The following is a 25,070-nucleotide window of genomic DNA, read 5'->3' as shown; positions in this document are numbered from 1 at the left end:
TAAGCTGAGACTTAAAAGTAGAGAGGGTGTCTGCTTCCTGAATCTGAACTGGGAGCTGGTTCTACAGAAGAGGAGCTTGATAGCTAAAGGCTCTGCCTCCCATTCTACCTTTGGAAATTCTGGGTACCACAAGTAGGCCTGCATTCTGAGAGCGAAGTGGTCTACTGGGATGAGTGCTATGAGGTCTTCTATATATGATGGAGTCTGACCATTCAGAGCTTTATATGTAAGAAGCAGGGTTTTAAATTCTGTTCTAGATTTAATGGGAAGCCAATGGAGAGAAGCTAGTGAAGGTGAAATATGATCTCTCCTGCTAGTTCCATTCAGCACTTGTGCTGCAGCATTTTGGATTAATTGCAGGCTTTTTAGTGAGTTACTGAGGCATCCTGAAAGTAGGTAAAAAATGCACGGACTAGTTTTTCAGCATCACTTTAAGACAGGATGCTCCTAATTCTGGCAATGTTCCGTTGGTGGAAGAAGGCTGTTCTAGAGATTTGTTTTATATGTGAGGTAAAGGACAAATCCTGGTCCAAAATAACTCGGAGGTTCCTTGCAGTAGTACTGCAGTGCACAGCGTGCTCTCTGCACGCACATTTCTGATGGTGCATAAAGCCGTGTTCACAAAAGTGAGTGTGCCTTTTAAATCTATGTTTATAAAGGCCTGCAGGACAAGATAAAGACAGCAGGGAAAAGATGATAAATTGTGACCTCTTCGTCTCCAGTACATTTCTTACAAAGCTTTCCTTCTTTTCCTCTGATTACCGTGTAATAGTGCAAGCAGCAATAGTGGTCCCTCTCCTCTGTTTAGAAAAGCTTTGCCTCTGAAAGATATTTGTTATTTCCATAGTAAGACAGACGCAGGATACAAACTAAATCCCAACCTCTTTCTGCACTCTGTCAGGGGCAATTGAACATCGCGACAGGCCGTACAAAGCAGTAAAACAATTCACTCAGGCTGATGTCAACAACGGAAAGATCATCTACAGACCACCCCCTGCCCCTTCACATCTCCAGGAGCTCTACCAGTACTCGTTCATCGGTGAGTTCTGACCGAACACACACTAACCGCCAGCTCCTGTATAACAATCTGGGTCTACTCCTTCACTTTATTGGGAGAACTTGTCAGCTGTGTGGCAGAATGGATGGGAACATTTAATACTGCTCAGTGTGGTTTACACTGTTCATTTTGCCTCCAAGAGTCTGTATCAAAAGTAAAACACATTGGTAATGAGCAGTTGCTTTGTGTTTGTTTTGTTATATTGAATATCCCAGAGATTTATACATTCCTGACAATTAAACACTGTAATTAATCAGAAATGGCTGCAGTGGGCAGGTTTATTTTTGGAACTGTTTCAGTTGAGCAGCCATTATTGATCTGCAGCTGAGCAGGCTGCCATGGCCCAACCAAGCACTTTCTGAGGAAACAAAAGAATCATCATCCCATCCTCATGATTCTGAATGTACCACATACAAACAGGGCAACCAAATGCCATTTTCAGGAGATGCACTTATCATAGAACTGCTGCAAGTTGTTAGATTCTCGTGACTGAGCACGTCACCTACTGTCACCCACTATATTGTTGTGTCAAAGTGTGAGAAGATAAAGCAAATCAGGTTAAAACTTTAAAAAGGTTAAGGGATTGTTCTTTATTTCGCCCAGACGGATGTAACAAATATAGGATTTGGGGGGTGAAAGGTACAGAGGCTATGATTAGCCTAAATCAACAACCCATAAGCTGTCGAGGGATATACACCTGTTTGTCTCAACAATGTCTTGTGAGGGTGGGTCCTTTCTTTGGCTTTTGAGGACAAGTAGGGGATTGGAGAGAGATGTCGGGAAGACACTAACACACTGTGGTGTTTTCTCCACGCCGGCATGTATTAAATTGAGATGGTTCATCACACTAAGTCCTGTCTTCAATTCTTCAAATATGTAGTAACATTTCTACAACAAAAGGCAGGAGTTTACAGGCCACTGCCAATTTATTAGGCACAAGAAACTTTATAGTAGTATATGTCCCCTCTGTCACTTTTCTCGCGTCGGAAAACCAATAGCATCTCAGTGCTTTTGACTTTGTTATTTTTTTTTAACAAATTTACAGATGAGATTAATGAGACTTTGCTTCAGGCTCTGCCGCTTAAATTCTCTCAAAAATCTCCCAACTTCGTAAGGGTGCAGAACAAACTCAGTGCAGTCCTGAAGTGTTAGTACTGAGACCAGAGATCCAAAAAGTTAAAAAGTTGATGACACGTACTGTCAGTACTTTTTTCCAACACAAATAACGTGTTGAAATGTTCAAGTAAAAGTCCTGCAGCCAGAAGTGTTTTAAAGAAAAGGTAGAAAAGTAGCTCAGTCAAACTGCTCTTTAAGCCTAATGTCTCATTTGACATTAAGAAATTGGATATTGTTGGATTTTAATCAATGATGCGTTAAAGTGTTTATCACTAACAACCTTTTAACAACCTTGTATTTAATGATCATATGTTTTAAATTTCAGACTTACACTCTGGGGATCACTGAAGCTTTATACTCGTACTGCATTTTGTTTATTGCCATTCGGATTCTGACAAGTAACTAGCTACGAAATACTGGCCATTTTATTAGGTACACCTGTACAATGCAGCAGCTCTGCCATGAATTCTGCTTTTACAATGTTACAATTTCTCAGTTTTTAAGTTGACACTATTAGAAAGGTGATAATTCTACGCTCTCTTATTGAGGTTGAAGTGGATAGTGGAGTGCACTATAAGAAGAGGTGGTTCTAATGTTTTGGCCACCTCATTCACTTTAAATAGATTGTACAGGTGAGTGCAATTGTAGTGTGGTACACTATTTGTCTGTGTGTTAAAGTGTTAAATACATTTTTATTCTTTATTCATAAAGTGTAAGTTTGTGAAGCAGACATGTGTATTTACCCTCATTACTAACTGTATATAAAGAGATACCAGTTAATACCGGTTTTAACATCTAAACCACAATAGGATTTGTAGTAAAATAAAATTAATGCAAAGTTGGAAGTAGCTGAAAGTACCCAAGCGATGTAGAAATCAAATTTGTGCATAGTTACCCACTTGCCACTGATGTATACAATCACCAACATTAAATATTATTTAATATTAAATAACATGTTGTTGTTTTTTTTAAACAATCAGAGGGGGGAGGAGGCATTTTCAAAGAAAAATTTTTGCCCTTCAGAATTTTCAAAATTTATATGTTCCCGAAGATGATCCTTAATCCAAGATCAAAGCTGACTTCAATTTCTCTTAATCTGGGTTAGTGGAGCTCTGCTTGGAGCTTTGCATCAGTAAATCATTCTCATTGCCTTCTGAATTTTATACATCATAACTTCATCCATTCAGTTTAAATGCTCAGTGTAGCAACCTGTCAGCTTTAACTATTTTCTTTTTTAACTCCAACAGGTCTGCCGGAGTCCCTGAGCATTTATTTTACAGGTAAATACTTCATCTCAGTTAATCTCGAGAGGAAGAGGAAGAGGAGGCCATTTCTTTCCTCTGCTCCTCTCATCTTGACCTTATTTAAACTTTCCCACAGACCCATGAGATGGTGGGTTTCTTTTACACACCGCCACTTCTCTCCAATGTCATTTTCATTTTCAGCCCTTTTACACCCTCAATCTTCCCCTCCTGCCCTCTCCCCTCCACCACAGACGGTCTCCCCATCCTTCTTTTCATTGCAGTAACCCTCTCTTCTGTACACTTTCACCCCGAGCCTCCTCTTCAATTTTCATCTCATTCCTCTTTTTTTTTTCCCTCTGTCCAAAAAAATGTGTCATATCCTGCTACTTTAAACTTCCTCTGCATTTCTTCTTTTTGCTCTTATCCGCTTTTTCCCAGTGTCAGTCTCTTTCTTCTTCTCCTTTTCTTCCTCTGCTTTTATCTGCATATTGTTTTAATCTTCCTAACTGTGGAAGATTATCTTTCTGAGATTCTCTAAAGAGCTAGAGAATTTCTTCTTGCTATCTCTTTTAGTTTATCCTGCTTTTTCATTCTCATCCTCTTTATGCTATTTCCAAAATTTTATTTCTTCTTGCTCCCTTTCCCAATGCTTCCTTAATCTCACCTCCTTTCCTTGTCTCCATTTCCCTCCTTTTTACACTTTATCTTTTTATTCTTTCCTCCTCCTAGCTCTCCTAGATCTCCTCCTCTATCCTATTTTTCCTCTCTATTTCTTTCCTTTTTCTCAGCCCATCTTCTTCCTTTTTTCTCTTTGCTTTTCTCCTTTTCACTACTTCCTTTCTGCCACTCTCCCATCATCCCCTGTTTTTTTTATTTTAATCACTTCTCATACTAATCTAGTTTGACTAGTTCCTCAGGTCCTCTGTGATTTTCTGTTCTGTCTCTTTTGACCTTTTACCCTGCAAATAAAACCAAGTCTCCTCTGTTGACTGCATGCTTGATATACTGCTGCTCTCCATTCCCAGTAGGAGCCCAGGAGCAGGAAATATGTGTTTACGGGTGTTCAGAGGCATCACCAAAGTGCTTTCCACTTTAGTGTTGGCCTTGTGGTAAACAAACGCACCAACATACACACAGTCCCAGACAGTAATCTCCAGTGCATTTATTGTCCATCCATCCAGTTTTAGTTTTAACTCTAAAGTAAACAATGACTACTTTTTATTGCCAGGAGAAAGTTACAGTTCAGTTACAGTTAAAGTCACTTTTGGCCTGTGACACAGAAGATAGCGATTTATATAAGAGATGTACAGTTCTGAGATACTGTACCTGTACTGAACTCCAGTATTTCTGGTTATTTTCTTACTGACATTGAAACATTGTGCTGAAGCACTTAATTGTTAGTTGTTGAGGCACAAAGTAATCTTTAAGTAAAAGTGTCTACTTCCAGCTTCTCAGTTACAAGAATTTAATATGATATGATTTAAATATTTGGCTGATAAAACTTTAATTTACACTGCATCAATTGCTGGCAGTGCTAGTTACCACACGAATCAAGGTTTTCCACGTAAATGACTTTAAAACCACGTGCCCTGCTACAGTAGGTCAGGAACCTAATCTAATGCCCCCTAATAAATTAGGGGGTTGCTTACATGTATGTGCATAAGTGAATTTCACTGAATCACAAGATAATAAATGTCTTTGCAGCCTTTTGACCTGCAAAGTGCACAAAAGTGAGGCTTTAGATTTGTTGTCTTCTTCTATCTCTCTTATGATGTTTTGTGGTTTTTCTATAAAGTAATTAGCATGACGGGGCAAACTTGAGCAAAGAAATGCTCAAATATTTGTTCTTCTCTTTTCACCGGAGCAAAGCAGAAAAATGCACAAACTTCCGTCTCAATCTCACACTGCAAACCATCTCTTTCTCTTCTTTTGATCTTTTTATATCCAAATGTAATAATTGGCTTGTTGCACTTCCTTGGTTAGTTTAAGTTCATTGTCCCCCAAAGATTTTATATAGAATATAATGAGTTTCCACTTTAATTCTTGATAAATTGTTTTGGCTGTTTGGTTAATTGAATCTGTGCCTTGATCCGTGGATGTTTTTTAATTAAAGCCCCTGTGATCGAATGTTGTTGATGCTGTCTCTGTCTCTCTGTGGGTATTTCTTATTTTCCTTTTTTCCTAATTATACATATGTGTGTGTCTGTGTGTTTGTCTCAGTGTCAGATGGTGAGCACACAACTCCAGAGTTGGTCTTTGCTGTTCTGCTGTTGTCAAACCACCAGCAGCCGCCTGTGTTTCAGGTCCTGGACCCGCTGCTGGAGGTCAGCCTTGGAGGACAGGCTGCCATAGGTTAGAGACGAACACACACAAACACACACATACAAACAACTGCAGGATTTCCAAGGAGATAGCCTGTGATGAACACGTTCAGCACGTGTGAGATATTGAGCTCTAAAGTACGACTCCAATGATCAGTAATACTGAATAAAGAGTGTGTTTACAGCCTGGCAGTGTGTTTTTCCCCTCTTTCTTTAATGTCACTGTTTCTTTCTGTGTGTGTGTGTGTGTGTGTGTGTAGGTGGTCAGCAGCTGGCAGTGAGCGACGCTGACACTGCTCCAGATGACCTGGAGTTTGAACTAGTGGAAGCTCCACTCCATGGAGAACTCCTCAAGACCGATGGCACCACACACATCAGCATGACCAATGGTGAAATGAGTTGTCAAGTCAATAAACTTACGAATAATCAGTTTGGAGCACAGGATTTGAGAGAGAGTGTGAAAAGAGTATCTACCAGCTAGATTCAGATTTTTAAATATGCGCTGAATATTTCTTCTGGCTGTTTTGGTAAACTACTAGAGGATGTTACAAAATAATCCCATTTTATTTCCAATTTGTTTTATCTGTTGTTTTCAAAAGTTATGACACCATTGTGCTTCAACAAAGTAGTTGCTTAACTTTGGGACATTGTTGCAATAGGACAGGAAACATGAAATTCACTGACCATATCCAACCTCGTCTCCTAAAAATGTGTATGCAATTCAAATTTGTTTCCTTGTCTGGAAAGATGCTACTGATATGTTCAGTATCACAATTTGTGACTTGTCATTTACATTAATTACTAACATATCATAATTATATTAATAGAAAACATCTAGAATCCAATCCAGAAGCAGGCGTATTCCCTTCAAAATATCATACAATCAATACAGTCAATTACATTGTTTTTGTGAACTCATACATACATAAATACAAACATACATACATGCCAAGCATTTTCTTACAATTTTCTTTAAAACCGTAACAGCCTACAAACTGTAATTGGATCAATATGTTTTGTTTTGCAGCTATTTTATCCTTAGTTTTATTTCACTTGCAAAGGACACAAGCATTTTGAAAGACGTGCAAGTTGTAGACCTCCTCGTGCACAAATCTGTCCCTGCATGCTTGCAAATTTCAACATCTCTTAGTTTTAAGCTTAGTAGTTTGATAGCTCAGAAATTTGAGCGAAAACTGCGCTGGCCCACCCTACGAAGCCAGACACACCAACAAAAACACACAAACAGATTTACACACTCTCTCCACCTCTTCAGGCGACGCCTTCACCTTCAGCGACATCACCCGCAACATTCTCCTCTACCGACACGCCGGACTCTCCTCCCAGGACGACGCCATCACTTTCTCCGTTAGTGACGGAATCTCCATGGCAAGCACAGTGGTGCAAGTGGTGGTACTGGGCGCTGGGGGCGACGGACCACAGCGAGACCTAACAGCTACGTTGTCACTGGAAGTGGGCAAAAAAAGCAGCACCGTGATCAGACGCTCACATCTGGCTTATACCGTGAGTGAGAAATGGACACAAACTAGCTTATAAAAAGTAGTTACAATTTTTCAGAGATTTTAGCAATGCAGTTTGGATTTTGTTAAAGTAAAAAATAAAAAAAATCAATTGTCACTGCAGCAGTGCAATGAATGCTTATGAAACATTTTAAGTTTTAATTCAGTTTTTTGATAAACCAGAATCCACATTTAGTGTCTCGATATGTAAAGGGTAGAGGTTAGGTGAATTGGTGACTTTCAGATTTAATGTGTTTGTGGACTCAATGTGGACCGTTTGTCTCTCGTAGGATAGCACGTCCCCAGATGACCAGATTCGGATTCAGCTGGTGTCGGTGCCAATGTACGGCATCCTGACCAGGAGCCAGTCGCAGCAGGAACACGAGGAGCTGAGGGAATACTCTTCCTTCACCATGGAAGACATCAACCAGGACAGGATCAGGTGACTATTATACCTGTCTGAGACTATTGGCTATTTGCACTTTTACTTATTTGAGTTCTAATTCTTTTTTGAATATGGTTCAAGTGCGGTGTTTTAGTTTCCTGCGGTCGTTTACATGCTATTACAGAGGCTTAGAAAAGCACAATATTTGCTAAAGCCCTGAAGCCATTGAACACAAATGACTTTCAAACCCCCTTAGTCATTTCCTGAGGTCATAGAAGCAATAAAGATTCATGAGGGTCCATGAGAGACAAGAGATCAAATTAGCAGTTTTTTAGCTCTTCAATTTAAAATGCTCAAATAGTTCTTTCAACCACTCCCACATGATAATAACTTTTTGGGAAAATATCAGTATTAAAAGTGAAAAAGGAAACTAAAACAGTTTCAAGGACTTTTCTCAGACATGCTGAGTTTATCTAGTGGGCTTATCTAGAGATTCAAAAGTGGTAGGAATCCTTAGAGAAGCGCAGAATCCTTCAACAAAAGTAGAAACACAGAAAGCAGTTAGAATGAAGTCAAGAGATTTTTTTTTTTCAAGGACAAGAGCAATATGTTCTTAGTTAGCTGAGATACTGGCAAGATTTGTGAGCCTTTAAAAAAGGAAAAGTCGGGTGTTGATTCCACTTTGTATGTGATAAAAGGCCTTTGAGGGTTCTTCACACTGCAGTCATAGTTCTAATCAATTTGTCTGATTTCACTTTAAGTCAGCAGGGATTATTCTCTCCTCAGCATCATGGCAGAAGAGGAAGCGGTGATATGTTGCTTTCCTTCAATCTGTGGTATTTTTCTCATCAGACAGGAGCTACTATATATAGACATATAAAACCCAACAACAACACAAACGAATTAGCAGCAAATTGTACAGTAGTGTTTTTTTTCCGAAACATTCAGCCTGTTGGCATATGCAACGCCAATTAGCTTCACCGTGATATTACTTGCAAGTGGTAGTGAGGCCACCTATGAGAGGTGCTAAGATGAAATATAAATGCTCACATGCTAACGGCTTCATTTACATAATGCAGGCCCTGATTAGGTTTAGCACATGACGATCTCCGGGGGCAATCTTTAGATTGTCTGTTTGAGTTTTTGTCTCTGCGGTCCTGGCTCATACAAACAAGAGCTGGGAATTGTTTTATGAGAATTAAACAGGATTAGAGATGATTATACTGGTGTGGATTTCAATTTTATTAGTGTTTTGGTGAGATTAGAAGCAGTATCATTGTGGTAATGTTACAGCAAAGGTTTCCTGGAATGGAATTATTGGATCAAACAACATGCAATATATATATTTAATTTCACCTTTTCAGAAAGTAAATCTAACATTATCTAAACCAACAGGTATATCACTTCCTTAGAGACGGGGAGTCAGCCAGTAACTGACATCTTCCACTTTGTTGTGTACGACGGAGACAACAATCGCCTTGACAACCAGATGTGCACCATCACCATCACCTCCATGCCAAGACAGCCTCCAGTGGTTACTGTGCGCAGTGGGATCAAGGTTGTCACGCACTTAAACATGCAATACACTGTACACATACATTCACATAGGAGAAAGTATTGTGACGTCTTATATTAAACATTTATCTTCCTAAGATGCAGTTGAGTAACACAAACAAAAAAATGAAGCAGAAAACATACATATCTGGGGCCAGTTCTAATATGATCCAAATAGTTAAAAATGCAATTTCATGCATGATACATAAACAGTCCCACATACACAAAGTTCATGTTTATTTCCCCCCCATTACTCTGCCTGCTCATAACAGTCTGAAATCCTAAAATAGTTTTTCCAAGCAGCAGCCATCATTAAATAGACAAATGAGGCAGAAGGCACCGTCGAACACAGTCACACGTTGTCCCTCAGTGTTACACCAACCCTGTTACTAAATATCGTTCTATCTCTTCAATTTGTCTTAAAGAAAGTTTTTGGTCATTTTGAGATGGACTCTGGACACTTTGGACTCTTTGTCTTCCTTCTTCGTTATCAGATTTCGATTGGACGCTTCAGAGTGGCGTTCCCTCAGGGATTGGTGCTGTATTAGTACTGCAGAACTGCACTACCTGAAAGATATAAAGTGATACATCAAAGGTCTCTCTTTTAAAATCTCCTCTGTATTTAGCTGGGAGGCCTTTTTTTCATCTGTAGACACAACTAAGGTAAAAGGTTCCACATCTTAACAAGTTAAACATATAGTAAAAGAAATCACCGGGTTTCTCTGGAGGTAAAACCTGATAACTGGTATTTTTGGATATAAAAAAAAACTCAAACACTGGAAGTCTTGTGAAGCCGTTTTCTCATTTGACATTTCAAAAGACAAATAATGTCAGTAGGTTCATGATTACACATCTATTATTAGATTTTATTTTATAATTATTTATTTGTCCTTCTGTGAGTTCAGTGTCACCACAGCGGATCATTGTCCGCATGTTGATTTGGCACAGTTTTTACGCCGGATGCCCTTCCTGACACAACCCTCCCCTATTCCTACCGGGTTTGGACCGGCGCTGCACAGCTGGGGAGGGCAATGGGCTGTTAGGGGTTTCCCAGTGTCTCTTGCCCAGAGACATTTCGACCAATAACCCTGTGGTCTGTGGATGACTTCCTTACCAACTGAGCTACAGCCGCCCCTACACATTTGATATGAGAATAAAAAGTGTATTAACTTTAATTCCAACTTTTATTTCAAATCCTAAAGGGGAGGATTTGAAGTCTTTAATTTTAGTAATCCATAAACACATGATGGAAAAGACAAAAAACTTAAATGCCGTTAAGTTCAAGTTAAGTTTTTTTATTATTACTATGTCTAGGTCCAGGAAGGTGGTCGTGTGCAGCTGTCAACCAATCACATTATAGTGTCAGATCTGGACACACCAAGGAAGGACCTGCTGGTGTGGCTCGTCAGTCCTCCTAAATATGGTTTCATTGAGAACACCAAGAAAGGTGAGAACTTCCAGATGTTAAGTTCTAGAGCTTCCATGTATGAACATTTTGCAAGAAAGGGAATTTGTTGGACCATTTGTTTATATTTTCTCTCAATGCTCATCTTTGGTTACTATGAGAAATCAGAACATACTGTACATAATTGGATACACACTGCTACTTGTGTTTGTCTACACTGCCACACTCCCGTTGCTCAGAATATTTTTCACATTTCTATTTATGTCACACTCGTATGCACACAATGCCCACTGAATTCTCTTCCGTGCCGATGCCATCTGTCACAGCATCATTATGTTGTGGATTAGAACTGCCAGATATCCAGCTACAGATGGAGCAATTTTTGAAGTCTCAATTTTGACTGCATGCTTGTTTGACTGCTGCTTTACTTTGTTCTGTCTTGAAAAGGACTATTTGGAAAAATGGAGAGGGTGAGATCTCCACAGGGATCTATATTATTGTGTCAGAAAATGTGAAGCTAAATACTTGGATATAGACACAGGTGGCAAAAATGATGCTATAAATTAATAAGAAACAGTCTATGTAGGCAAATAATACATTAATCAAATGGACCAAGGTGTTGAAGTTTAGAGATTCACTTCTTCCCTCGCTTATCATGGGAATTGTGAGGTCCCTGGCAAATAAAATGGACGACTTGGCACGCGGATTAAGAGCCAGCGGGAAAACAGGAGTGCAGCATTATGTGCTTTACTAAGACTTGTCTGGAGGAGCATATTCTGGACTCCCACCATCCCCAGCTTCCACACTGTATGGACCGACAGGGACTGTCCGGTGGTAAAAAGAAGGGAGGGCGGGGTTGCAGTGCTTGTGAACAACAGACAGTGAACTGCTGAGCAGGCGTCCGTATTATTTGACAAGAGAGTTCGAATGTGCCATTGTTATTGCTATATACATCCAACCATTAGCTTCTCCGGCCGTAGCGTGTGACGTCATCAACATCGTTACCGCTAAGCTCCAAAATCAACATCCAAAATTTATGATCATCACAGGAGAGTTTGTCACCTGCCCCACCAGACAAGGTAAAATGTTTATTCTAATGTATCCAAGTGTGAAAGAAGCGTACACCTCTACCTGTACCCTCCCATCGCTAAACAGCGCCTTCAGAGACCTGCTGAAGTCTCTGCAGAAAGTGAGGCTGAGAACAAAGACTCTTATAGGAGGAAACTTGGGGAGCAAGTTGACGTGTGGTTGGGTATGAAAAAAATCACAGGATTTAAGGAGAAGGAGAAACAATCTGAGGGAAACCTGGATAGAGTCAATGAGCTTAATCAATGGTTCAACAGGTTCAGTTTGGGACCCCCAGCTGCCCTCCCCCCCTTGTCTCCGAACATACGCCACAGAAAATGATAATACTCCACAATCACGTCCATCCATTTCCACCCCTCTCCCCCACCTTTGTGTTACAAGCAGCCAGGTGGCAGCTGCAGCTGCAGAAGGTTTATTAGAACAAGGCTGCGGGTCCTGACGTCATCAGCCCCAGAGTCCTGAGAGCCTGTGCTGAGCAGCTTAGTGAGATTCTACAGCTCTTTTATCTGAACCAGAGTCAGGAGAAGGTGCTGGTGCCATGAAAGACATCTTGCCTGATTCCATTTCCAAAGAAATCCTCTCCATCTGCCCAGGTAGGCAGAAATCTGAGAATCTTGTTCTATGATTTATCCAGTGCCTTTACCACAATCCAGACTGTGCTGCTGAGGGAGAAGCTGCTGAAGATGCAGGTTGACCACTACATCACCTCATGGGTTGCTGACTACTTGGTCGATAGACCACAATGTTTGTGTCAGTGCTCAGTTGGTAAGGCAGTCGCCCACGGACCACAGTGGTTCGATCCCAGGTCCCGGCTATATGTCAAAGTGTCTCTGGGCAAGACACTAAACCCCTAACAGCCCATTCCCATCCCATCCCAGCTGTGCAGTGCTGGTCCAAGCCCGGTAGAAATTGGGGATGGTTGTGTCAGGAAGGGCATCCGGCGTAAAAACTGCCAAATCAACATGCAGACAATGATCCACTGTGGCGACACTGAACTCACGGGATAAACCCAAAGGAAGGAAAAAAAAGCAAGTGCTCAGTAACATAGAAGCACTTCAGGTACAACTCGACCTCCTGTCACCTACAGAAATTCTCTGACGACTGCAGTGATGGTGTGGGTCAGTGGTGTTGAGGAGGCAGAGTACAGAGGCTTTGTGGACTGGTTTGGAAACAATCACCTCATCATGAATGTGGCTGAAACCAAAAAGATGATTCTGGGCTTCAGGAGAATTAGGAGCATAGTCAACACCAGCTCCATTCTAGGGGAGGATGTGGAGTTTGTGGAGGGGTACAAATATCTTGAAGTTCACCTCAACAAACTGAGCTGGACTTAGAACACAGCGGCTGTCTACAGAAAGGCTCAGAGCAGACTCTACTTCCTGAGGAACCAGATGTTGCAGGCTTTTTTGGTGCTGTCTGCTGGGGCAGCAGCATCAGAGCTGTTAATAAACTGATTAGGAAGGCTGGCTCTGTCCTTGGGACAACTGTGGAAACTCTGGAGTTGGTGGTGGAGAGGAGGAGGCTGCACAAACTGGTAAACATCATGGAGAACAGCTCACGTCTTCCCCACGAGCTGCTGGTCAAACAGGAGAGCAGCATCAGCAGGAGTCTTCTTCAGCTCCACTGTGACAAGGACAGTACAGGACGTCATTTCTGCCAACAGCCATTAATCTGTACAATGATTGTCTGTGGTGTCAGAAGACAGACATTTATCATTTCATCTTCACATAACTACAATAACATAACATAATAACATACAGCCATTGTTTGTACAGTCATGTGTACTAGTACAATCCATATCCAGCATCCAGCTAAGGCATTTCAATGACAATACAGGAACATATTTCTGGCTTTTAGGACTGTTCACCTCACTAATCTGCACAATGTAGTGTTTTGTTTGTTTTTATAGCTTCACTGACATCTTTTTTTTTATGTATACTGATAAATTAAGAATTAATAAAGTAACTATCTGATGAAAGACTTTCTCTCGTCTCTGCCTTCACCGCTTTGAGTTTGACCTTTTTATTTTTTTTTAAATGTTACTACAGTGGTAAATTGTGTCCCACCATCTTGGTCAGTGGGGGATTCAGTGATGGAGCCACGTGTACACGTGGAGCTCAGTGTCTCACAATGCAAACCCATTGTGTCACTTTATTCTATTGGTTTTGTTCCTGAAAATTAACAAAATTAACAACCAAAATAACAAAATAACAAAACCACATCTCACAGTCATGCAGTCTTTCACAGCTTGCAGCTTGTGGCAGAACTGACCCATTAAATGATTTGTTTGCCCCATTGTTCACATTTAAACAGCAGGAAACCAGCATACTGGGTAGACGTGCAAGCCATCACTTTTCATTTTTAAAACCAGATGTGAAGCCATAGTGATACTAATTAGACTGTGCAGTATTATCTGTGGATGCGATGAAGGATAAAGGCATTGTGGCAGATATTTATAACGTGTGCTGCTCCAAATAAGCAGCTGGCACCAGTTTTCTCTCCCCGCGTCCCAGCTGAGTGTCCTTGACGGCTGCTGGAGCCGAGGGACAGTCGTTGGTATTCGGCAGAGCCGTCTGCACCGTGTGGTTGCTCGATTGCTCCTGCCACCAGGGCACAAAGCAGGCCAACCAGTGTCACTGTCAATGTAGTGACTGTTTTCCTCTACTAAACTAAATGTGCAGCTTATGTGGTGTCGAGCAGATGCTTCTAAACACAAAAGCATTCACCCTCATGATGTTGTGCATTTGCATTACTATATTAGTTATTCAATCCTACACACACAAATAAAGAATAGCAAACAAGCCTACTTACACTTGCTGTATTTAAATGCAAAGCAGCTTCTTTTAAAGTCTGAATTTCCATTTTACACTGATACATAATGCAGTTTATTTCTTATGGAAGGTGCAGAAGCCTTTTTAGAAGAAGTTATGTTATGAAAATAATAGTTTAGTAGATGGATAAATATTGAAAAATTGTCTTTCTGCCATCCAGTGTCCTTGGGCAAGATGTGATATATGTTTATGCCTAAATATACAAGTTTTCTCAAAAGGATTTATCGTTTTTTACGTAATGTTTTGGATAAGAAATAAACTCCACGTATCCAAACACAACAGAAAAAACTATTTTTGTGATTTTCTTGTAAAATCAGTTTTTACTGAGCACAGGCCTGTTCTGCAGAGGATGGACCCTTTTTCCTTTAGCAACACACTCAAGCTAAATTGGCAACCGAGATAAATGTTAGAGCATGTTTCCATTAAAAACGTAGGTGAAAAATATTGCACACTGTAACTTTAATTAGCAGATTACCATAAATTTTGCTTAGCTTATGATTTCACTGTCCAAATACAGACTTGCTGTGGTTACTGTGTGAAACAGTTATTAAAGACATTTTTCACAGAATTAATATTGCAGCCTGCTCCTTGTTCACTCAAGTCAGCGCACCTGTGCCTCATGTCCTAGAACAACTAATTTCCATATTCAATATATTCCATATGTCACAGATTTCATTAGACTTGTTTGGAGACAGATGTCAACAGTGTTACGTCTCTATTGCCGTTGTGAAACTGGCTAATGGCAGGTTTGAGAACAGGACAAACACAATGACGCTGAAAAAATTACCCAGCATTTCTCTGGTGGCTGCAGGTGATTTCCCATCCCGATCATGTTCCTGCTCAGATAAGAGACTCTCGCTTCCCTCAACAGTCAGATGATGAAGATGTGATGTGATGTGATGTACTGTTTTGTCTGAAACACACACACAACAATATTCCCCGCAGAGCCTTGACTCGGGTCACCGTGGAGTCATCCATCATCTCTCACACTTGGCTCACACTTTGCCTTTAACTTCGGAGACTTCAGGGACGATTGCATAAATTCACTGCTGCTCTCCATCGATGTCATGAATGCCGGCTCGTGTCATTACAGCTGAAGTGGGCTTTGCTGCAGAATTGCAGGGAACAGTACAAGTCTTTTGGGTTATCCATCCTGGATCCAAATTGCCAGACAATTTTAAAGTAAAACAAAAAGGCTGGTTTTGCAAAGAAAAAAAGGCAGGTGCTGCCGTCTTTGCAGCTGTCGGGTGTTATAAGCACTGGTCTTGTAACATGTTCACTTACATGAATGCAATGTTGGAGTGTAGTAAATCTTTTAAGGTGAATATCGCCATTGAAGATATGAGTGGGATTTTCAGAGAAAAACTAGCAACAGAGTGTAACAGAACTTAAAAGTGTGAATCTAAATCCATTTCAGGCAACGCGGTTTCCCCTTTAAAGCAGCCGGGTTTGTTTTTCTTTGCTTACAAACGCTTCTGTCTTTCTTCCCATTCACCAGGTGGCTCAGAGGGCGGATCGCAGGTCGTCACACCTGAGGTCCCTTTTTCTGTGGAGGACCTGACATCGGACTACATTTTTTATGTCCAGGACAGCCATCGTAAAGCTCAGACTAAACAGGATGTCTTCAGCTTCTACATCAGCGATGGACACAGCCAGACAGAAGCTTTCCATGTTGAAATTGACATCCAGGTAACTGGCTCCTGGATCTTCACATGTAGTGAATGTGCACCTGGCACCACTGTTCAGAACAATTAAAGTTACAGTGTGTAGCAGCATGAGCAGTTAGCTTTAACACGAAAGAGAGCACATGTCATAACAGCTGCAGTAACAGGGACTTTTAGGTGAAGGTCTTGAGTAGTAAAGTATTTAAAAGCGCATCTAGCGTGAAATTTAAGTTACCTTTTTTTGTACATAATGTCCACTGCTCCAAAATGCTCGGTGAATCTTCTTTTATTATTTAATCTCTTCTTTTAAACACCCATCCTCAGTCTGCACATTACTTCATCTAGGCGAAGTGAAACAACTTTGTGTTCAGGCTGTTTTGACAAACTCGGCCTCCCTGTCGCTTTTTAAGCCCATTTCCAATCTTGATTAGACTTGATGAGGCTCTCAGTGAGCTGTTAGTTTGCATCAAGTGTGTGTTTTCCCTCTATGCATATTGTACAGAATGCATGTGGGCTTTTATTTAAAAGTGATATAAATCATGCTTGAACACAGGTAGTCTGCTATCATCATACTGCAATAGGTTGTACTATTGTACTAACTGTGTACTATATTTCTTGGTGAATAAAAAATATAATTTTGTCACTTACATTATTAATGCAACAAACTTTATCGTGTCTTTTATTTTTCATCCTACAGCAGAGCAAAGAGGAGAGAAGGCCAGTGGTGTCGGTCAGCAGCATCCACGTGGAAGAAAACTCGGGAGTAGTCATCACCAACTCGTCTCTCAGCGTCCAAGATCACGACACACCGGAGAACGAAATCCTGTTCACCATCATCAGAATTCCTTCCTATGGTGAGTGTGACAATACATACACACACATAGACTAAATACCAAAAGCTTTCTCTTAGTTGACACAACAACTTAGCAAAATGAATGCAGCCATATACCCTGCAATTAATCATCCTACATTACACCAAAAGCTATTTAGAATTTATTGCCAAACCCTGATAATATAAATGGATGATGGGTTGTGATAGGTTTCTACCATCTTGGCTTTAACAGAAGTTATTTCGTAAGTATCCTCATCTTTTTTTTCACCTCTGTCTCTGTTGCTAATGTTTGTCCTTTAGATTGTATTTTACCTGACTGTGGGAGGCCAACACTTACTAACAACAACAGGCAACATACGTACAGAAGTCAGACATTAAACATCTTTTATTCCGATCCGAACATTCTGACGACACTTTCGTTAAATATCAGACATGAATCTAGAACCACATATAAAAGAGGCCCAGATCTAGTTTGTTCTTGGAGGCAAAAAGATCAGATCAAGGCCAATTTGGCATGTTATGTGTTTATAGCCGACCAATCAATCAATAACTGATTAATGCATAAAGGTCTTACCTTCAGATTTCTGAGAGAAAATGAAATGTTTTTGTTTGTGCTTATGTTAATATTTGTGCTCTTTGTGACCAGTCAGTAAGCAATTATAGTATCATAATTCCTGCTTTTAAATTATAATGGAGACATCAGCCACAAAGAGGCTTTAGAAGCTCGTTTGCATGAATATACAAAATGTATACACTGCAGGTAAACATTAAAAAATGATCCACTTAATGTATTAGCATATATACACATACTCTATACACACACCAGCAAGTAATAAACTGAGTGGCAGAGAGTGAAGGAGTATCCAGCATGTTGATAGTAAATCATTGTCATCGAGATAGAGATGAACACACACACACACATTTGTAAACACATTACTCTCACTTCCTCCACAGTTAAAAAAACACAAACACACCAGCTGTCTGCAGCCATTCCACACACTACTACAGCACACTACACTAAGACACACACTTAAATCAACTGACCGTTTTACTGACGTCCTCTCACGGTCTCAAACGGAGTTTTCTCCCAAAACCTGGCAGACAAAAAAGTGCTTCACCAAAAAGTTTTTTTTTTTTTTTTTTTTACAAAAACAATTGTTGCTCTTCTCTGATTGGTCAGTGGGGTGAGCCTCACTCAAAATGTTAAACGAGTTACCAGAGACTTCAACTACACTTCTCCACATTAGGATAAGTTTTATTACTTCTGTTAATAAATGTGTGAGAAATGTTGCACACTAATCGATTCCACATTTTTCCTGAGCAGGGTATCAGACATACGGTGTCTTTAGTGGCTGGTTTAAGTCAATGTTTTACCTCGATTGAATGAATCAGTGCCACCTTCACCTCTTTACCTTGGATTTACACCTGCCTGTTCATTTAAAAGGTGCTTGATTGTCTAAGGCATAAATATACACAGTGCTGTACATACATTATCAACCTCAGGACTAGACGTACGGCCACAATAACTGTCAGACTGGAAAAATGAGGCCAAGATCTTACCTTCAACTTGTCACTTTGTCATTCAGCTAACTACGCAGGGCTCAACTCCTGGCATCTGGCCTGAAGCTTGGGACGGTAGCTACGCTGTGGTTCAGTCTTGTTCAGCTGGACGGCTGCCAATTCTTGCTCCTGAATTTTTTTTTTTTGGCTCAGTTCATGTAGTTTAACAGAAACATACATTCAGTGGAGGTGGATTAAGGCTTCTTTCAAATAGATCAGTTGTCAAAACAAGCACTGGGAAAATCCTTTGTCAATTTCTTCTACAGTTCATCTGTCGTCTCTCCCATACTAACTTCCTGAATCCCGTCTTTAGTCTCCGTGATGATCTTGCTTCAACTTACTTCTGAATCCGACAGCTCGGGTCATAAATTGCCCTGTGACAGCAGCAAAGGCACAAAACAAGAAAAAAACGGAAACTGTGATGTTAAGCCTGGACATCTTTAAAGCAACATTTCTTCAGGTGTTTTGATGTCAGTCGATGTCCAATGTGCTTTGGCGTTTCACTTTCTTTATACCAGTAGCAACACTGGGATCTGTTTTCTTTTAAACTCAGTCTGCATGTGATCATCTGATTGTTCCAGCTTATAAAGCACCGTTATTTTGAACATTATTACATGACATAAATTGTCACCAATCAAAAAGTCTGCTCAAAATCTGATCTTTATAGATTATTCTATCAAAAACATCCATTAGCTACTTGCTGGGTGTTATTTTCTACTCCTCTGTCTCTCTAATCTGCCCATCCCCCCTGACAGACACCTGTTCTGGACAATTCCTCATACCATAAGCATCTCCCCACTTCCCGGTTAAAGCACCATAAAGCAGCCGGTGAAACAGAGTGTACCGCCGCCACCATAAAACCACTGGTGTGTACAGCTGATGGGACACAGAGAAATAGAGGAGTGATTTTATACAGGACGATGAGTCCCAGGCACCTCGTCTTTTTAACTGGCCACCTCTTCGCTCTTCACGCGCACACAGGCACACACACAGATATATCAGAGGGAGAGACCCTTCCTAACATAATAAAGATGTCTGGATGCTTCAGGACACTTCAGCCCACACAGGCACACACACACACACACACATACTGAGTTACCTCATGCTGCCAGTCTCAGCATGAACTGCAAACAAAATCATCAGTCGTAAGAGAATTATTCATTTTCAATAAATTATTCATCAATTGTTGTACTACTGGTATCGAACGTGTAGGATCTTCAAGAACAGGAAGGTGTACGTGTAAAGAAATGTTTGTATAGAAGGGAAAAACTGGGAGTCAGCATGTGTGTGTCCTCTCATTATCTGGCAGGATTTAGACTCCAATCCCATTTAAACCTGGGCTTTGGTTTAAGAGGCTGTTTAATTTAGTGTAATCTAAAATGACTCAATAGTTTCTACAAAGCCCTTTCTGGTCTGTCATGTACTCCATGAAAAATGTAACATTTGACTGAGACGATCACAATACATAACTACACGCAGTTTGAGGCGCAGCATTACTTCACTACCATTAGCATGTGCACGCACACCCTCTTCTCAAAGTCAGAGCTTCATTAATCTTTCATTCCCCTCAGGCAAACTCCGCAGACGGCAGTTCTACTCTCAGCCGCTGGAGAACGGCCGGGTCCTCAGACAGGGCTCTACCTTCACCTACCAGGATGTCCTTGATCGGCTACTGGTCTACACACCTGAAATCATCAGCGGGGGAGCTGATGAGATGGGTTTCACTCTCTCCAATGGCATCTATACACACACAGGCCGTCTGGAATTTACCATGGACGTTAGGAGGACTGAGGGCCCCCGAATGACTGTCAACAGAGGTTTGCAGCTCCCAGCAGGTGAGACTGAGACCGGTGCCTTGAAAGTATGAAAACATCTCTATATTAAGGCCTTGAAAATGTTCTTTTGAGTAGAGACGTGTTCAGTGTCTCCAGGTGAACATAATCGGCTATATTGTTTTTTTACCAATCTGGGTTCAGCTCGTCAAATTTCCATCACTGAGTGGATAATAAAAAGACATTAAACGCTGTCAGTTAGACAACGAACCTTTGTACATAGTAAAGTAGCATCTCATCCAAATAAAAGCACCATAAAAACCTAACTAGAAGAGGCGAATCAAAACAAGCAAATACTCAAATATGAGTAAAGCAATATAAAGATGGGGATTAATGAAGGAGAACATTTTTGTGACAGACTGTGGACATATTGAGATAAAGACGCTGAGGGCTCTGAATTATTTTAGGATCATCTTCCAAGATCACTGAGCAGAATCTGAAGGGCACAGACATCGACTCGGACAACCTGAAGCTCAGATACGTCCTGACCAAAGACCCTCCAGTTGGCAAACTGCAGCTCAGCAAGAGTGGACATGGGGAGAAGGTTACTGTCAAAGGTCCTGTGCAGAGCTTCACTCAAGATGACGTCAACAAAGGTGCCACTTTGTGCTCAACACTCTTCTCTGCCTTGTTTTCTGTCTTTTGCCTGTGTCCTACCTTATTCAAATACACGTCACATTCTTTGTGTTTATTGTGGCATGTGTCAGCAAAGGCTAAAGGTGGAATGCACCTTTTTAAGCGTCAACAAATTTACAGATATTATATTATTGTGGTACTGTCTATAGATTATATACATATGACTATATTCATCCACCCTCTCTCACCCATAGTCACTTCTCTGAGCAAACAATCAGGTTATTCTAACAATCAGGTTTGTAAAATAAGAAGCAGTATGTGCCTAAAGCTACCATCACTCTAGTTAGATGTCAATCAGCAGTTTAATGTGATAATGAATTATTTATGTCTGTTTATGTTGTTTTCTTCCCAGCTCCCAGTGCTTGGAATTGACACACAACATCATGTTAACAGTGAATGTCCGTGCTTTGCAGGTCTGCTGCAGTACAGCCATGAGAAAGGGGAGAAAGGAGGCAGCCTGTTTTTCAAGTTTAACCTGGTCGATCCAGAAGGCAACAAACTGATCGACCAGTCCTTCTTCATCAGTGTGCTCGGTAGGGTTTCCTCCATCCTTTGTTACCAGCAGTAATGAGATAAAGTCAGGGAGACAAAGAGGCACTTACTACAGACTCATCGCACCTCAGACTCATCCTAAATACAAATTGTTTAAATGTGCTTTCTGTTCATTCTGCTTTCTATACATAGTCCAACTCTGCAGCTTGTTAGACATTTTTCTTAAACAGGTTTACCCATTTCAATATGGGTAAGATGTGGTTAAACTGTTTAATTGTGCTACCAAGAATAAACATTTGCTGCGTAGTAGAGTTTGTGAGGACCTGTGTCAGCTCACGTTGGACAGAAGAATGTCCTTCTCTGCATAAATTGCTCATGAAATGTGATCTGTTGTTCACCAAAGTCAAAAATATCAACAAAGACAATATTTCTAAGCTAATAAAAACACACAAGCAGACATGATCTTTCATGTCTTTATTGAATACAAATCCATTTGACAAACCCTCCTTCACGAATTTATACAGAAGACCAGCGAATTGGACAGTGGCATTACTCTATCGTGAAGCTTTAGAGTGCCGGGTCCTGTATGATAGTGATGGGCGATGCCAGTGATTTCAGATTCGATCCGATACCAAGTAATACCTTGGCTTGTATCGCGATATCGATCCGATACCGATACCAGAGTGTTATGTTAAGTCTGTCATCTGATCACGATGAAACCCAATCACGTGAGCCCTTACAGGGAATAATTAAAAACATTAAAACGACAACAAAATCATTGTTCAACCTATTGACATTTTTAACATTTCCATTATTTCAAATAAAACATATTAACATATGACAACAGCATGACACTTTCTTTATCAGGTGAACAGCTTATGTCACTTGATATCCATGACTCGCCCTCATCTACATGTCTTATATACCCATCTCTATTTCCTTCCCTTTGTTTAAAACCAATTATAGATTAGACACACTTTGCCTATTTCTACAATTCTCTTGAAACAGAACGTTCGTAGCGAATCGTCCGTGAATAAAAATGATACATTTCGGTCCGAAATGCTGCCTGTGTTTGGAGGCGGAGCCGCCAGCCGGCTGAGCACGTGTCAAAGAAGTTTAGTTGAAGATTGTGGTGGGGGTGGATCAGCGGAAGGAAAAGTAGTTCCTATGCGGTGCATCACAAATTATATACAAATTAATTTAGAAGGAGAAGCAGAAAACATTAGGATATGACTGCAGAGGAAATATGAATAAATAAACAGAAAACATCGATATTTTAACTTGAGAGTTGATATTTAAAAATTGGCCGTCAAGATTGAAATATCGTTTTTTTTGGTATCGATCCACCCATCACTACTGTATGAACAATTATTTCCTATTGTCATTTAACCTGGGGCAGTTCCTCTTATTGACTGATAGTTATTGTACTGTTGGGTTCCTTCATTTATCATGTCATTAGGAATGAAAGCCTTGCTAAGACAGAGCATTTCTACCCTTTGCCTTAATTGTTACGCTTAAGCGTAAAGGTCTTTGTGGGTCCAATGTGTACGTGGCAAACGAGACTTGGAGAGGAACAGGTTCAATTTGTTTTCGGTCTAGACCAGTTCAGTTGTTCTTGGCTCTGCCCATTTGAAACTCTGTGGACCTAAGTAGAGTTTCAGCTTTGTTCATGTTTGTCATTGTCACAAGAGAATGTGTGTGCATGTGTTTGGGCCGCTTAAAATATCCTGCAGTCCTTTTCTTTGTTTGAAAATTAGTTATGATTTTAACAGATTTGAGTAGGTTTTCCAATACTTAGGACCTGTAAAGATCTCAATTGTACAACTTTGTTTAAATATTAGGCGCAATACTTTTTAAAATATCTCCACCGTGACTTTAGAATCAGAGCTGCCTAATTCATTAGTATATTCAATTCATTTAACTCTAATTGACTGCATCAGAAAACTGTCGTGCATCCTTCAGTCAGCTGGATCAGTCAGTAGTCTGCTTCTGCAAACACCCAAACTTTATGTTTCCACTTTCTTCCTTCTGGGGACTCAGCCAAACTACAACTGCGATTCATCAGTTAAAATCCAGACTTCCCCAGCAGCTGCATCTATCACAGTTTACAGCTGAACAGCATCCTCATTCTCTCATATCTTTCCCAGCTCACTTTTTTATCTTGTTCAGTATTATTGCTTCACTTTTTTCACCTTTTCTCTCTTCTGCGCTCTCAGATGTGCCTTCAGGAAAGCTCTTCATATCTCCTCCTACCACATTGCCCTCGGATGACTTCTCCTGCCTTTCTCTCAGTCCTGCCTAATCCCTTTGTCCAGATTTCTCAAACCCATATCATTCCTTCACACCTCCTGATATGCCTTATTCTATCCTTTGCATCCATTTCTCCAGTTCCTGACAAACTCCTCTGTACTCTTATCTTCCACCTCTCCAACTCAGCTTGTTTCTCCTCCACTGCTCCCTCCTTTTTCTTTTTTTCACCAGAACTAGAAATTGACTCTTAATATTTTATCTCCTGTTGTGTTTATTGTTTTCATAAACTGCAGTGGCTTCTTTTCCTTTCGCGATTTGCCCTCATCTCTTTTTCTATAACTAACCCTCTTCCTCTCTCCTCCAGAGGACCGCCTTCCTCCATCTGTCGTGGTGAACAAAGGCCTAGTGCTGGACGAAAACACGATGAAGAAGTTGACAACACTACAGCTGTCGGCCATCGACCAGGACAGCGAGCCGGCGGAGCTCATCTTCCGGGTCACCAAACAGCCGAGCCTTGGTCACCTGGAGCATGCTTCCAACGCAGGTAGGCGAGAATGTCCAATTAACAAATTATTTTTCCACAGTTGAACGTGTTAAACTGTGTGTGTGTGTGTGTGTGTGTGTGTGTGTGTGTGTGTGTGTGTGTGTGTAAAATAGTAAAATCTTTAACTTTGGCGCCCCTTAGTGATGGAATCCAAACAGACTAGAACTACTCATACAAAGAGATTCATTCTGTCACTGACAAAAAGAGGGAAGTGTAATGAGCCTTGCTCTGGTTCCTCCCTCATTTGTCTCTGATTTATACCAGACCCTAACAAATAGACACACACACACACACACAGATCTGCTGAATAACTTTACTACCTTTCTCATATGTGCTCAGTGTATTTTCCAAATTCGACAACGCCATCAAATTCCTCATCACTCTCAAAATCTCTTTACAGTGTTATTATGTCCATTTGCAAACTTGGAAACACAGAAGTTAATGTCTCTTCCAGCCACAAAGAGCTGATTATTAGCTCCTGTGCTGTTGAGCGTCTCTGCCCTGGCTGAATGGACTCCCCACATCGCTGAACGCTCTTGCAGCATGCTAATTAGCTGAATGTTAACACAGCTCTACAATCTTCGAGCATCAGTTCACCTCAGAGCCACAGAGTGTCTCCGGATAATTACCTCTAGCCATTCAGCCAATCTGTCATTCCATGCTAACATGCACAGCTAGCTGCCTGCTCCTGTGAGACAGGCTGTCAGCCTATGAGGAATGTCATGGTAACAGCATGCCCACTTT

The 25,070-nt window shown here is 40.7% G+C and overlaps 1 protein-coding gene across 3 annotated transcripts in view; it reads left to right on the top strand.

The window, feature by feature from the left end:
- fras1 (Fraser extracellular matrix complex subunit 1) overlaps positions 1–25,070 on the top strand; it is a 219,048-nt gene that overhangs the window by 168,344 nt on the left and 25,634 nt on the right. For 2 of the 3 annotated variants that reach the window (XM_067521433.1, XM_067521430.1), the window contains 14 exons: positions 902–1,039; positions 3,421–3,453; positions 5,638–5,769; positions 5,999–6,127; positions 7,012–7,259; positions 7,546–7,697; positions 9,036–9,198; positions 10,509–10,641; positions 16,015–16,205; positions 16,878–17,034; positions 20,144–20,407; positions 20,812–21,000; positions 21,454–21,573; positions 24,147–24,326. In XM_067521433.1, the coding sequence (XP_067377534.1) occupies positions 902–1,039; positions 3,421–3,453; positions 5,638–5,769; positions 5,999–6,127; positions 7,012–7,259; positions 7,546–7,697; positions 9,036–9,198; positions 10,509–10,641; positions 16,015–16,205; positions 16,878–17,034; positions 20,144–20,407; positions 20,812–21,000; positions 21,454–21,573; positions 24,147–24,326 (2,229 nt within the window). The remainder of the gene's footprint in view (positions 1–901; positions 1,040–3,420; positions 3,454–5,637; positions 5,770–5,998; positions 6,128–7,011; positions 7,260–7,545; positions 7,698–9,035; positions 9,199–10,508; positions 10,642–16,014; positions 16,206–16,877; positions 17,035–20,143; positions 20,408–20,811; positions 21,001–21,453; positions 21,574–24,146; positions 24,327–25,070) is intronic. The other variant, XM_067521432.1, reaches the window with a different exon arrangement.

The sequence above is a fragment of the Channa argus genome, chromosome 11 (assembly GCF_033026475.1).
Source record: "Channa argus isolate prfri chromosome 11, Channa argus male v1.0, whole genome shotgun sequence".
NCBI lineage: Eukaryota > Metazoa > Chordata > Actinopteri > Anabantiformes > Channidae > Channa > Channa argus.
The sequence above is the reverse complement of the archived record's forward strand: the minus strand, read 5'-3'. Positions and strand labels throughout refer to the sequence as shown.